This window comes from Heliconius melpomene, chromosome 1 (assembly GCF_056956725.1).
Source record: "Heliconius melpomene rosina isolate 202511_hmr_F chromosome 1, ASM5695672v1, whole genome shotgun sequence".
NCBI classification, from domain to species: Eukaryota; Metazoa; Arthropoda; class Insecta; order Lepidoptera; family Nymphalidae; genus Heliconius; species Heliconius melpomene.
Window position 1 is genome coordinate 3,176,454 of NC_140389.1, and position 14,760 is coordinate 3,191,213.

Here is a 14,760-nt window from a genome sequence, read left to right on the forward strand (position 1 = left end):
CTATTATGTGCGGGATACAGCGGGAAGCTGAACAAAAAATCAGGATAACAAACTAGACCATATACTTTGCAATACCTATAAACCTGGTGGAAACTATAACAAAATACAGGTCACATCTTCCAATCCATGAATAATAGAAGTTATTAGCCGATAGGCGAAAATGGAATAAATCAATATCGCATTGAGTGACTCGTCGGCTTTCTAATTAAAATGTTTTGGGCGTTGCTTTCATAAATCACGGCCGGCGTGGATGTAGAGAAATGTGTGCTGATAGTTGGATATGAGGAGTTCAGATTTTGGATTTTGACAAATGGTTTTTAAGAAAAATCTTATAGGGTGTAGCAATTGGAGGGTGATGTAGGCTTCTTTCCTTTGCTATGTAGAAACACTATGCTTAATGCATCTTAAATTTTAAATTTGTTATTATATTTTTTTATCTCTTAATAAGTATCTCTTTAGACAATCCAGGGCCGTAACATATTATCTATATTCTAATTTAATAAAGTTAAAGAATTCGTTTGGTTGACCACGCCAATCTAAGGAACTTACTAGTTCGAATTGATTTTTTTTTCGATTTTTTTTTTTAATTATACCACCTACATTACAGCACGTTTTGTTTTTTTTTATTATGGCGTTAAAAAAAATATAAGTATTGTTATTGATTTAATTACACTGATAAATGCCTACAATAATAGGTTTTCTCTTATACTTTCCATGTACACGCAGCAATCAGTTACAACTTTATATTTGTATAGATTATAGCGATTCCCTTAAATCGAATCCACAATCATTTTATATAACAAACAATCCCCTTCTAGTATTTTTAAATCGCCATCCTGTTTCACGAGCTCGTCTCTATATGAAAGGTGAAAAATGTAGCGTTCGCCGACGATTTTTCACGTCGTATTCTCCACTGTACTAATACTTGTTTGTCCCCTTTGTGGATTACAGATCGATGTTCCGTATATTTTCTTGTTTATAGTATAGAATTGTATAAAAAAAACTTTCTTTAGTTTCACGCACTATCCCTCTTATAGTATGTATACAGAGAGAAACTGCGTGTTGAATGATAAAATTCAACGCAATAAATTATTACAAAAAATTAGATATAGTGCGTTGTTGCTCAGACAGTTTTGCTTAAACAGGAAAATAATGTTGTAAATAATGTTACAACAATTGTAAATTCGATTCTTAGTGGAGAGAACAAATTATTTTCATTTTCTCTTTCTAGTAACAACAGAAACCATAAGCATTGAGTTCACATATTCAACACGCAATTACTCGAAAAATTGACGGAATGTGAGGAACGGAGGATCTTAACACTAGGTTCCCAGGTTCCTTCTGCCTACCCTACTACATATGGCTATTCCACACACTTAATGATTTACACATTCCAAGACTACTACTACTTTTTGTTTCTACCTTACATGAAGCAAAAAGTAGTTCTACCTTAGAAAATTACACCTAAGTAAGTATTTAGCATTAGATGAGTCTGCGCCCGACTCAAACAAGCCGCAACAAAGAACGCTACGGCGTTTAATTAAAATCTATATTTTATATAATAGTTTCTTTATTATTAAATTCACTTTGAGCTAATTTGACGTGAAGCTATGTAAAAATTGCAATTTTTTAATGAATTTTACTTTGCTTTTATAATAGCCTTTCTTTTGTTTAGTTCCATATTATAACCTGCTAGGTTAGGCAGAGGGAACCTGGGAACCTAGTTGAAGGTTGAACTGGATCTGGTTGAAGTAATTTAAATAGTGGTGTGGCGTTTGATACCTCTATTTGACCTACGATCGAAGTTGAGTAGAAAGTGGGAAAAATAGTGTTTTAAAACCTGCCTAACCTGCGATGGATACAGCGTGAAGTTAAAGTTAAGTTAGAAAAAACAAATCAAGGAGAAATCTCTATGTTCTCTTCAAATGAATTTGTCACACAAAACAACACGAAATGTAAAATATATACATATACATATATGTTTGTATATGTGCATACATCCAATTTCAGTGTAATACTAGGTGTATTACTCAGGTTAATTAAGACTGACCTGGCTCAGGTTATTATATTAATCTGGACTGTAACGACAGTTGGAAAGGGTCCAGGTTCAAATCTAGAAATTATTACCTACATAGTGGTGTAGACGTGATAATGTGAGTGACCTTTTGTTGGATAAATACGGGTATAATATAATAGTGTATTATTTACTAAAATCCTATTGAAAACACTAAATTCACTGACAGTGATGCTACTTCTAGTTATATAGAGTGTAGTGCGGTGAGTAATTTGATTTTTGAGATGTTTATACGCTTTAGTCAGAATGGAAAGTGAAGTTTTCAGTTCCGTTACCATGCACGCACTACTTTATGTAATTTAAAGGCAAATTAGTGTTAAAACACTCCGCCCTTCACTTTTCCTCCCACTTGATATAATAGTATAGTTATCTATATATATAAAAGGACTTGTCCTCACTGACTGAGGTAAGACGCACGCACAGCCGTAACCGCTGTACGTAGAAACGTTAAATTTGGACAAAAGTTTACGTTCATAATCTGGACATCCACTAAGAAGGGATTTTGAAAAATTTTAACCCTAAAGGGGTGAAATAGGGATTCAAAATTTGTATGGAAAAATTTTTAAATCGGCACCGATTTTTATAAAATTTGAAATTAAGATTTTTAAAAGTATTTAATTGAATACGTGTTTCATCGTTTTCTAGAATTCTCTCCCTAAGGGTGCAAATAAGGGGTTGGAAGTTTGTATAATTTTTTTTTAAATCGTCACCAATTTTCATAAAATTTGAAATTCAGACTCTTAAACGTATATAATTAAACACATGTTTCAGGGTTATCTAGAATTCACCCCCTAAGGGTGCAAATAGGGTTGAAAGTTTGTATGGAAAAATCTTTAAATCGCCACCGATTTTTATAAAATTTGAAATTTAGACTTAAAAATATTTCATTGAATACATGTTTCATGGGTTATTAGAATTCACCCTTAAATAGGCAAGCGAAGCTGCGCGCGTCCGCTAGTATAATATATCTATAGAGAAATATAGTAGTAAGCTGAAGCATTGGAAATCTGTCTTATAAGTCAACTATAGCAAGTACAAGTTGGCATAGGTCCAAAACGTTTCAGTTTTGTTACAACATAACAATTTTGTCTTCAAATAGTAGCAGAATTTCAACAATTTCAAGACGCTGAAATAAACAAACAGATCTTGAATTGGAAGTGTTTTTAGACTCTGGTAGAATGTGTCTCTATGATTTTCTTAACAATTATATACTACATATATATCTAGACAATAAGAACAATAAGAAGCCGTTGTGAGTCGTGATGGTTGTAGATTCGAGTCCCGCTCAGAGAAATCATTGTATTTAAATTATAGTTTGAGTAGTTTCGTCCCGCTTTGCCTCCCTTTGTTAAGGAGGCAAAGCCACTCAACCCCCAATGCCTCTGAAATTCGGTGGAAATTGGGGTAACGAAAGTGTCCTATTAGGAACGGAGTATCTAAGCACTAGGTTCCCAGATTCCCTCTACCTTCCCTACTCTGTGCGGGGTACAGCGTGAACCTATAACAAATATCTTTAATAGTTTTCATATACAAAATTTATTTAGCAACAAAATTTTAAAATGCACATCAAATTTCTTATTCCCAAACAAAGTACTATACATTATTTAAATTATATTTTCAAGGAAATAGTCCGTGGCCCACTCCAATTAACATATGAACATGGACGGTACAAGCGACAGCGCTAGTACAAAATTATTGTATAATTAAATTATTTATTATGAATGTTATATAAATAACCTGTTTAAAGCTTAAAGCTCAAAAATTTTGTGTTAATTTATTTTCAATTAATTATGGTTTATTGATAAATGTTACTTTTAAACGCTTGTATTTTCAACGTAGTAATAAGAAGAGTATGATTTTTCGTGCATATATATACTATGGATATGTTATATTTTTGACAAAATATGTGTGTGTGTTTGAAAAATATTGAACATATATATTTTTAGGTGAGAGCGGAGTGTCTTGACCCTTGGTCCACTTGGTTAATTAAGCTATAATTTAGATTACAACATCAGTTCTGATGACAATGAAATTACATATAATCAACATTGTTCTCAATCCAAAATGGCCGCCACAACAAGATGGCGGTATACAAATTATTGCACAACTCTGTTGCAAATGCTGTTATTTTTTCCTTGTATGGCAAATAAATAAATGAAAAAAAAAATGACAAAACTAATGACAAAAAAAAATTACAAAAATAATTTCTTGACACTCTGCAGCATATAATCTTTACAATTAACACTGGTGTGACAAATTAATGTCGGCATTGTGTTAAGGCGCACCCACAGCCATGTAGTGACCGTATACGAACTGCAAGTACCTAATATTAGCTTTAAATGTAAAATATTCGTTTTTGATTTTGTTCTGGTGTTGAAACACTCTGTTCTCCGTCGAAATCACTTCATTTTTTTATTGGTATTGGATTTTTTGTTTTTCTAATTCTGATTTCAGACATAAAGTAGGGGAGAGCGGGGCTAAAAGTTACCGAGGTAAGTTGTTCCGATGGAAATAATTTCGCGGAGAAAAGTGATAGGAATATTTAGTAACCATATAGTGAAATGCAATGTGATAGCGCACCCATGGCCAGCATATTGAACAATCCAGTGGCATCCGAAACCAATGGAATAGCACACGGGTGTCGTTGGTGCACGATTGTAAATATTTTTGCATTTCATATTTTTGGTCTATCTCACAAATTTTAACGATTAGCCTCGAGTATGTTAGTGTTTTTTTAACATTATATTACCTACTATTTCGGAACACTATTTGTAAATTATTTATGTTTTCTATATCTTATTTATATTTAATTTTTTTTCAACACGTGTTTTTGGGGCTAGATGTTCCCTTTGTTTGGGGCATGTTGTGACCTATTGTTGTGACGAAAAACTTTCGCCAATTCATTTGTACCAATAATGGGATGTAAATATTGTAATTTTTCATACTAAAAAATATTGCAATTTAGTAACATGCGGACTTATGCTCGGAAATCAACTCGAGGTTATGTGTCATATGAGTTGATGCAAAAAGCAGCGGATGTAGTTTTCAAAGATTGCAGGAATAAGATAAAAACTGTTACCATAGAATTACATATACATATTAAGTGCGAAAACCTAAAGGTATAAATTTTTTGTTTATTATTTTGGTTTAACAAACTCTAAATTAGTTTTATTTTATGTAAAATTATCTTTTACTTTTTACTTCCGTTGTTTTTCGGCTCGGTTTTTTTTTCTTCAAAATTAATTCTTTCACGATTTTAAGTGATAAGTAACCTTAAAAGGATACTTCTTAAACGAGTGTTGGTTGTGGTGGTAGTGGTTGTTAACGAGTGGCATCTGTTGTGATATGTAAAATTTGACTCAATTAGGTATTATTTTTGTGGAAACTAACATTTTGGTATATTAACAAGAAAATACATAAAAAATATTCGGGCGAATTGGGAACCTCTCTTTTTTGAAGTCGGTTGAAAATGAAAACTTCTTTTTTTAAGGTTGGTTGAAAAGAAATGCAACGATGGGGAATCTTACTTCTGACAATAATTTTAACAAAGTTTTCCCTTATTCTACTATTATCTAACTATTCCAGTATAAGTAATATTTACCAAAATAAAAACAAATTTTCTCAATTTTGACCGGATTTTATAATCAGAACCTAACCAAACTTTCATCAAACTATCCTTGAAGTGTATTCTTTCAAATAAGAAAAGAATCATTAGAATCGGTTGGCGTGATATTGAGTTATTCGTCATTTTGTCGCACACGTACCAATACAAATTTAATACTTATGTGATTTTCTCATAGATACCATTGTCAAAAATAGACCAAAAAAAAATTGGTTCCCACATGGGAAGCACTACCTTTCAAATAAAAAAATCATCAAAATCGGTTCACCTAATCAAAAGTTATGAAGTAACATACATAAAAAAAAGAAACAGTCGAATTGATAATCTTTTTTTCTTACAGAAGTCGGTTAAAAAAGATTTGTTTTTGCGCCTAGTAATTATTATGATACTGTTGATTATTCCTTAAATAAACAGGCTTTGTTCGATTATTTATTGTTTTTTATTTTGCAAATAATAGCTTTAAAAATATGGTAACAATTTACCCCGGTCTGTTAACAACTTGCCCCAAGTCGGGGTAAGTTGTTACTTTCCGACTTCAGTCATAAAAAAAATCATAATAAAAAAGTCTTACAAAGAATACCCCAAATTACTGTTTTAATTGCAAGTCTAGATGTGTAAGTTTAATTTGATTATATTGTATAAATACTAAAATCAAGTATTCGTAGCAATATTTGAGGTTAAAAAAAAATCGGAACTTTTGGCCCCGCTCTCCCCTACGTAGCTTTAAGATAAGAGATGCTACCCTTAGCTTAAAGATACGTACAGGTTCTATTATAAGATTAAATTACTTTTGTTACTGATACCATCAAACTCGGTAAAGTATTTTTAATTATATCAAACAAACAGCTTTTTCCCACATAACAGAATAGGTGAAGAGACTAGAGTAAAGATACTCCGTTTCACACTTATGGACCAATTTTTAGACATTACGTATTGACATGCATAACTTAGAAACGAGCGTTGTCTTCTTTAAAGAGCGAAAAAAATAATATATTTCATTTGCCCGAGTAGGAATTGAACCCACAACCATCGCGTTTACAATCACACGCTATCTCACTGTACCAAGGGCTCAAAGCGTAACTTAACGCACACGAAGTAATTTATTAATATATTTAACTATTTGAAAAAAAAACGCAGTTCAAAGTAAACATACAACGCTATCACATGTCGAGGATGTAATAGCGTATCTCGATATAAATCGAACTTCCTCTAAGAAGTCACTTTAAAACTTCTTAACTGTTTGTCTTTATTAAGATCAAATATCAAAGTCTAAATGCTTAGAGATACTCGTATATTACTTTGCCTTGTGACTTTTTCTGTTAATATTTTTATTCCATCGTCATAGTGGAATAGCATTCATTCTAGCATCTAAGGTCGTGGGTTAGTTTTTTAGGGTAGACAGAGGGAACCTGAGCAGCTACTGTTAAGACACTTCGTCCCCATTTAGACATTTCCGTTCCCCACTTACCGCTGAATTCTGGAGGCATTGCGTTTTTGGTAATTTGCATCGTTATCAAAGGGAGGAAATTTAATATTCAATTTCCACGAATGGTAATCGAATCCACAACTTCACAGTACAACTGGCTCTTTAAAAGCTTCTTATAGCTAAATAATAGAAAAACTTTACATATGTTATTCCGATATATAAACTATATTATTGTAAAATTTCATCTAAATTCGTTCAGTAGTTTTTGTATCAAACAATCAATTAACCTCACGAATTTTCTTATTTATATAGAAGAAGGACAAGACAGAAAGTACCACTAGCTTACAATATTACTAAGTCACTGTTTACTTCGACGAAGACCACGTGTTCTATTCCAACATATGCAATTGTTTATTAGAAATGCAAGTTGCTTCAAAGCGAGGCTTTGAGCACGACTCAATAGGCATCGTTATATAGCAGACGGAAAATTCAGAATGGGAATCTCAGTTGCTATATTCCACTCTTTACAGCAATATGTTGCTTTTAAACATATTGTATTTTAAATGGACGACTATTTTTAGAGTTTTTTTTAGAAATTATAAGCATTAGAGACATTTTGGGTAGTAAATAGAGAGAATATAGGATAAGGACACTCTGTTCTTCATTTCATGTTTGTTTTTTTTTATCTTTTCTCGTTTATTCCTTTAACATTTAGTGTTTGTTTATTTACATATTGTATCCAAATAATTAAGCTATTAAAACACGAAAGTAATTCAAATAAGTATATAAATAATTGTGCGATTAAAACGAGCGAAGCCGCGATGGGTCGCTAGTCTATAAATATATTTACAGTCATAATTGCAATAAATATAATTTAATTCTATATTTATTTAAGCAGACTCGAGATAAATCAGATAAGTCCACTACACGGCGAATGAACGATTGCCACTTACCATTCATTTAATACACATTATAAACACTCGAAAACTACCATTTCTCTTACAAATCAAGCAAATTTAAACCCAAACACCACGCCTGAAAGATCATAATGGTGATAATCTTCAGAACAACATCCATCTTATACCGAGATTCAATTAAGATTGGTATAAGTTGAACTTTAAAGCTTAAGATTTAAGGCCTTTAAGGTTTTTATAGCATTTCCAAAGCGGTCCGTCTGCATTCTGTGGATGGATCCCCTCCACCGCAATGGGGTCCTGTGGTCAACAACCGTATATTTAGTACTGTTAAGTGGAAATTTCTAGATTTCTTGGATATTCTATATACTTATCTGAGTATTGGTTACGTTTCTAGGAATATCAGTGAGTTGTATTTTTTTTTATTTTTAGTCATATTTTATGGGAGGAAAGGTTGAGGCATGGATTCGATTCTCACATATGAAATATATGGTAATTAAATATTTAATATTTTCATTTCGTCGCTCTGATAACAAGACAAAGCTCGGTGTTGAATTCCGCCACTCAACACCCAATTCTTTTAGAATTCTGCAGAACGTGGTGAACGGCAGTATCTTAATGGGAACGGAGTGTCTTAACACTAGGTTTCGAGTGATTTCTGCCTACCCTCCTATGTGCGGGATACAGTGAGAAGAAGCTAATAATAACATTTTAATTAAAATGAAACACAATGAGTTAAACATCTACCTAATTAGAATATTTCATCTGGAATACTTAGTTCAAGCGAGATAAATTAAGCAAATAGTTAAAGTCCGCCAACAACTGTTGTTCTCACGTTCATAGACGAAAAATTAAATGCTATTATTATATTCTAGGCAGTTTAATATTTAATGCAGTAAATTCCATTTGATATACTTGGTACAGTAAACGCAACGACTCTGGGTTCGACTACCATTTGGGGGAATTAATTTATTTCATTTCCTCACTTTAGTAACAAGACAAAGCATAAGGATTTCTACTCACTACTCAACACATAATATCTTTAAAATTGGACTGGAAGGGGGGAATGAAGTTTTAACACTAGATAGATAATCTATTTACTTTTCTCTTTATTTTGAGTGATTTTTCTGCTGTAATTCCGGAGAATAGTGAGGAATCAAGGAAACAAATTTCAACAGAAAAAATGTTTTTAGAGTAAACATCCCATTTATAACTCAGGACTGTGGTCCACAGAGTATCAACAAATATTTGTATCGCATGGCTTTTATGGTGGTAGCATGGTATTATTTTACCTACTTACGGTATATACTAAGATGTAAGATTTATAGAAGTGTCATACGGAACATAATATTCGTAATATATATTCGTAATTATGTTTACTATTGTATGCTACTTTTTGGTGTGCTACCTAGATATTTAGTAAAAAAATTAATCAGAAATTTGAAATTTTGTGGGTCTAGTTAAATATTTTTTTATAATATCTATTTATTTATTTTAGAATATTTTTAAAGTAAAGTTTTGCCATAAGAAAGAATATTTTAATGTTGGTGATTTCAAATCCCAATAGAGATAATTAATTGTTTTCATTTATTCGCTCTGGTAAGAAGACAAAACTAGACACTTAGTACTTACTCAAATATTAAAAAGTAGGAAACGGAGTGGAACAATAGGTTCCCTTTGAATACTCTACTATATATGCAGGATACTCTCAATCTAAAATAAACCTCTTTAATCTCTATAAAAAACTTCTAAATTATTCTATGGGCCCCCATACGTATATATTTCGTTACATCAACCGTAGTACGTCATAAAGTATAGAAAAATATTGACGTCTCGTAAACGTAACGTCCGCATAAAAGTTAGGCCTATTACACGGTTATTAATACTTAAGTAGCTATTGCTGTTTGTATGTGAAGCGGTAAATTGCTTAATTTGTGTTTAACCTACTTGTGGGAAAAGGGAGTTTTGACTTTTTTATTTTGGGACGAAGTTCCTTACGGCAGGCTTGGAAGGGATAGGGATTTCGCTGCGTGACCGAACTGAAAAAAATGTGATAGTAAAACCGTAAGAAAAATGCGTGGAATAAAACCGTTAAATGAGACGTGCGCAGGCGCGACAGTCGCATACACAGACGAGTAGTGTATAATACCTTTCTCTTTCTCCCTCTTTCTTTTTTTAGTTGATAATTTGAATTACGATGTTTTTTTTATTTTAAGTAATTTATTATTTCCTAAAATACTGAATTTCCTAAATACTTTCTTGTACTTAAATAAAAACTAATCAGCAAAATTTAAGAGAAAAATCAAGAAAACCTACATAAAATTGAGCACGACTTTTTTGCAATTTGTGTCGATTCTACATTAGCCGAAGGAACTTCGTTCCTACCTGGTGTCCCACGACACCACATTTATTTTTTTTATTTTATATTGTTTTTATGAAATTTTATTTTACAGTGTCTGCCTGAATTCCAGACATTGGCTGATGAGCTTTAAAGCCCCGTTTTGTTTTAGAAGAGGGTAGAAATAAAAATAATTTTAGTATGATTATTATCAAATTAATACGATAGTTGCAAGTCCACGAGGAAAGATCCGCGAGTGGGAATCGAACCTACAACAATCGCGATCGCGAGAGTAACCGCGTCTGTCTGTCTGTCAAGTGGCGAAACTCAACGCCGCACTTTGTCTTGTACAAGAGAGGAAATTAACTTATTCCATTCATACAAGTGCATATGTGGAATACAGCCTGAAGTAAAAATAAATAAATAAAAATAAAAGAAACAAATAAAAAAACATGTAACTTACACTCGATAGGTAGTAATTAAAATTGAATCGAACGAAACAGTCAAATAAAAACACAAGCCGCCGCTCCAAGAATTTAATTAAGAGCTTTGAATATTCGTGTCAAATGAATTCGCGTAAAATGATAATATTACATTACATTTAATTTTTCATTATATTACATTTATTTCTTTACGCAGAAACCATAGTGTTTCTCTCTTTGTAAAACTAAAAAAAAAAATTATACACAGTGAAAAGAAAATGCTGAAATAAAATTGACATATCCTATATAACGTCATCTCATATAACCTCATATCTTCTCTCCTCCATAGCCTATATAACCTCGTCGTGTTTTCTCCATATAAGGTATTATTTGTTTTAGCTTGACGCTGTATCCTGTAGATGGCAGGGTAAATAGAAGGAACTTGGGAACCTAGTGCACTCTGTTCCCATAACAACACTTTAGGTAATCAATTCAAATAATTTTGGCATCAGTACAAAATATCTCAAATTTTAACATAGAAATTGATTATAGGAACAGAACCCACAACCGTCTACAGTGAGACGTTCCACTGCGCCATAATGACCTTTATAAATATTCACAAAGGCGTATATATGTAAATAACATTGCAATAATAATAACATTGCGATATAAAAACAGACATTACAACTTGATGTCTTAATAATGAAGACGTCGTAAAGTAAAAAGTAATAACTCAGATGAAAACAGTTTTTGCATTTTCAATTATTGATCTACATCTGCGTTGTCTGGGAGTTTGCAATAAAAATTTAAATACTTAGTTATAACTTTTTATTATATCTAAGTATAATATTTCATTTTTATTGTGATGTGTGGGATGAATTATTTGTTACAAGATACTCAATTTTTCATTTTATTTCCGTAAGATTTCCATTTAGAAAGTATCGAACATGTCCCCCACATATTATATACCATACCAATAATTGCGTGTATTAAATATATTATATCATAATACTATATTTGCTGTATTATTTGAGGTCGCATAATGGAACAGCATCTGAATGTAAACGTAATGGTTGTAGGTTTGATTCCCACTCGGGGATTCATCTTATCTTAATGTAATCATTCGATCATATTTAAATTATTTTAATTTCTTGCTCTGATAAACAAACGACGGAGTTGAGTTTCGTGTCTTAACACACTAGGTTCTCTAGGAGAAAAGACTAGAAGAGGTTTCAATTTTGCTGTATTATTTTATAATAATCTTAATATTTATTTTTAATTTCTCAACAAATTGTCATCATCGATCTATGAAAGCGAATATATAAAAAAAATCTAAAAATACCACAAAGGGAAATGAAAAAAATATATACTCTTTGTTATATTTATTTGGAGAACAAATAAAAAAAAATGGCAAATTATATTCGCATGCAAACGAGAACACTATCATGCAAATATTAAAGTAATTCCTTAGCATTCCATGGATTCATGGGTGCATATATATGTACATAGTGGAGAGGAGCTCGGAGCAGTGCCTGGGACTTCCAACCCAAGGTTACACACCTTAAGGGGATTCCACTATCAGAGCTCCTCTCTGTCTAGCATATTTAGCACAAATAAAAATTGTAACTAAACAATTCAATGGTAAAAATAATATAAACACACAATAAACTGTTTTGCAATATAAATATTCATACAGACTTTATTTGTCCATTCTATTGCATAATATCAACCGGATGTGTAAACTGCTACATTTATTTTGCATATACGTAAGTAAATTTTCGTAAGAAAACGCCTTGTATTTTATGATGTAAGCAAAGAAAGTGATATATTATTCCTTTCTCCTCTCGGTTATTGAATGGCGGAAAATAGCAAGAGAAAATTACCAAAATCTTGCCTGAAAAGGTGCAACTATAATGATTTTAATTACAACAATTATATAAATATAAATTATATTAGGCTACCAAATGCTTATTAAAAACCCGTTTAATAATAATATAATTTAGGTACTTGAGGTATCGTTTAAAATATTTAAAATTATTTAAATTTCAAACATACCCACTGTTTACTTAAGACCGGTTGATATTATGCAATTAGAATGACACGTTAACACAAATAGGCCAATATTAATAATTAATATAAATCTATTGGATTTTATATTTTGACATCATTGGTTAAGTCAATTATAAACTTTATAGTATATAATCATTTAATATTAAACATTGGCACATTATTCTGAGATAAGTCTACAAAAACATTTGTTTTCCATGTGTTAAAGTCTCTGTTAAACTATACGATAGATATTTATATCGCTCTCCTTTTCTCATTATAATAAACGAAACGAGACAACTATATAAATATCTGAAAGTTAAATTAACATTAACTTATCAAACAGAAAAGGAAGGTTTCAGTATAATAATAATTGAATTCTTTGTCACTATAAAAATTATCACAGAATTATTTTTTTTTCTCTAAAGTGGCATTTTCCTAATATATTTTCTTCTATCTAAATTTAATTGATTTATCGTCTACAATATTTTTAATCGATTCGTTTTATAAAAATTGGTATTTTAACAGCATTTTCTTTCTATTTCAAAGAAACATGGCTAATGTTTTCAAACAATTATAATTAATTTGATACAACAATGACATATTTACACTTAAAGTTCAAATAATCTTTCAGCGTACATTGATATATAGTTTTTTAATCGCACTTACGTCGTTATTGCACCAAATGGGCAATTACATAGATTGACATAAAACATAGTTTCATAATACATTCTATTTTATTATAACAACTATTGCATTTTGAGCAAACTATACAATTATATAATTAAAATTAAAATATGCAAAATCAAAAAATAAAACTTATACGGTGGTTCATGCAACATTGATACTGACAAAAGCCGAAAAGTTTTTTTAAATACTTTTTTTATTCCAATTTTTTTTTCCATTATAAAAAAAAAAATGTCCATATATTCTCTATTTACACCTACACTATATATTTACATTCAGTCGTAATACTTGAGGAACAAAATATATTACAAATACTATATCAATTAATACAATTGTATAGAAATAGTCCTTTATAATTTTACACAAGTCTTATATTACACTTTTGCTATACGTGCGTTGCTTGCGTTGCTTGCGTTGCTGTCGTCGTCGTTCGATTTCCACTTCCTGTTAACAAAAACATAAATATATATAAAATATATTAAAAATCAAAATCTCTCTTCTCTTATTCAGTTAGGCCAAAAATCACTTTGGAATTTTCATACTGATTGAATGAGAATGTCAGTAGTGTCTGTCCTACAGGGAAGCTACTACCAGCTCTGAAGGCAGTTCTTCTGAGGAGAACAAGCAAAAAATGAACAGTTACTATTAAATATAATTTACAATAAACCAACAAAATTAAATACCAGACATTATTATCAAATTATCTAGTGCGCTGTAAATTTCAATAAATTAAGTATTTGTTTATAGGTATGAAAGATGAATAATGCTTCAATTCGTATTTCTATAGAAATAAGACTGGATTTAAATCTCTTTTAGGACATTTTAAGGTTCAAAACCTTTTAAAGCGTTTATTTAATAGTTTATAAAAGAAAATAATTTAAAATATCATTAATAAATAATCTAAAACTACCAAAAATCTAAATCTACTGAGTCAATGCACACTCACTGTTAGTTCGGTTAAGAATTAACAGCGTAGATATTGCAAATGGTAATGTAACTGCAATTTTAATCAAAATAAAAACGTGCTGTTAAAATCGTAAATCATAACTTCAAAATAAAACATGCACATTTACGAAAACGACAAAATATGAATTACATTAAAATAAAAGGCAAATATTAGGAGTTATTTTTAACAAGAAAATTAAAAAAACTACTATGTCTACATCTATGTGTACTTTGGTATGTTATAAAAAACATCAGCATCACGCTGTATTCCACATGTAACATGAAA

At 31.0% G+C, this 14,760-nt stretch overlaps 1 protein-coding gene across 5 annotated transcripts in view; it reads right to left on the reverse strand.

Annotated features, from left to right (window-relative positions):
- Positions 1–12,163: 12,163 nt before the first annotated feature.
- LOC146540965 (irregular chiasm C-roughest protein-like) overlaps positions 12,164–14,760 on the reverse strand; it is a 60,791-nt gene continuing 58,194 nt past the window's right edge. For 3 of the 5 annotated variants that reach the window (XM_085194713.1, XM_085194549.1, XM_085194631.1), the window contains one exon: positions 12,164–13,973. In XM_085194713.1, the coding sequence (XP_085050839.1) occupies positions 13,915–13,973 (59 nt within the window). In that variant the 3' untranslated portion in view covers positions 12,164–13,914. Of the gene's footprint in view, positions 13,974–14,406; positions 14,527–14,760 lie in introns of those variants that run through there. The other 2 variants (XM_085194472.1, XM_085194389.1) reach the window with 2 other exon arrangements.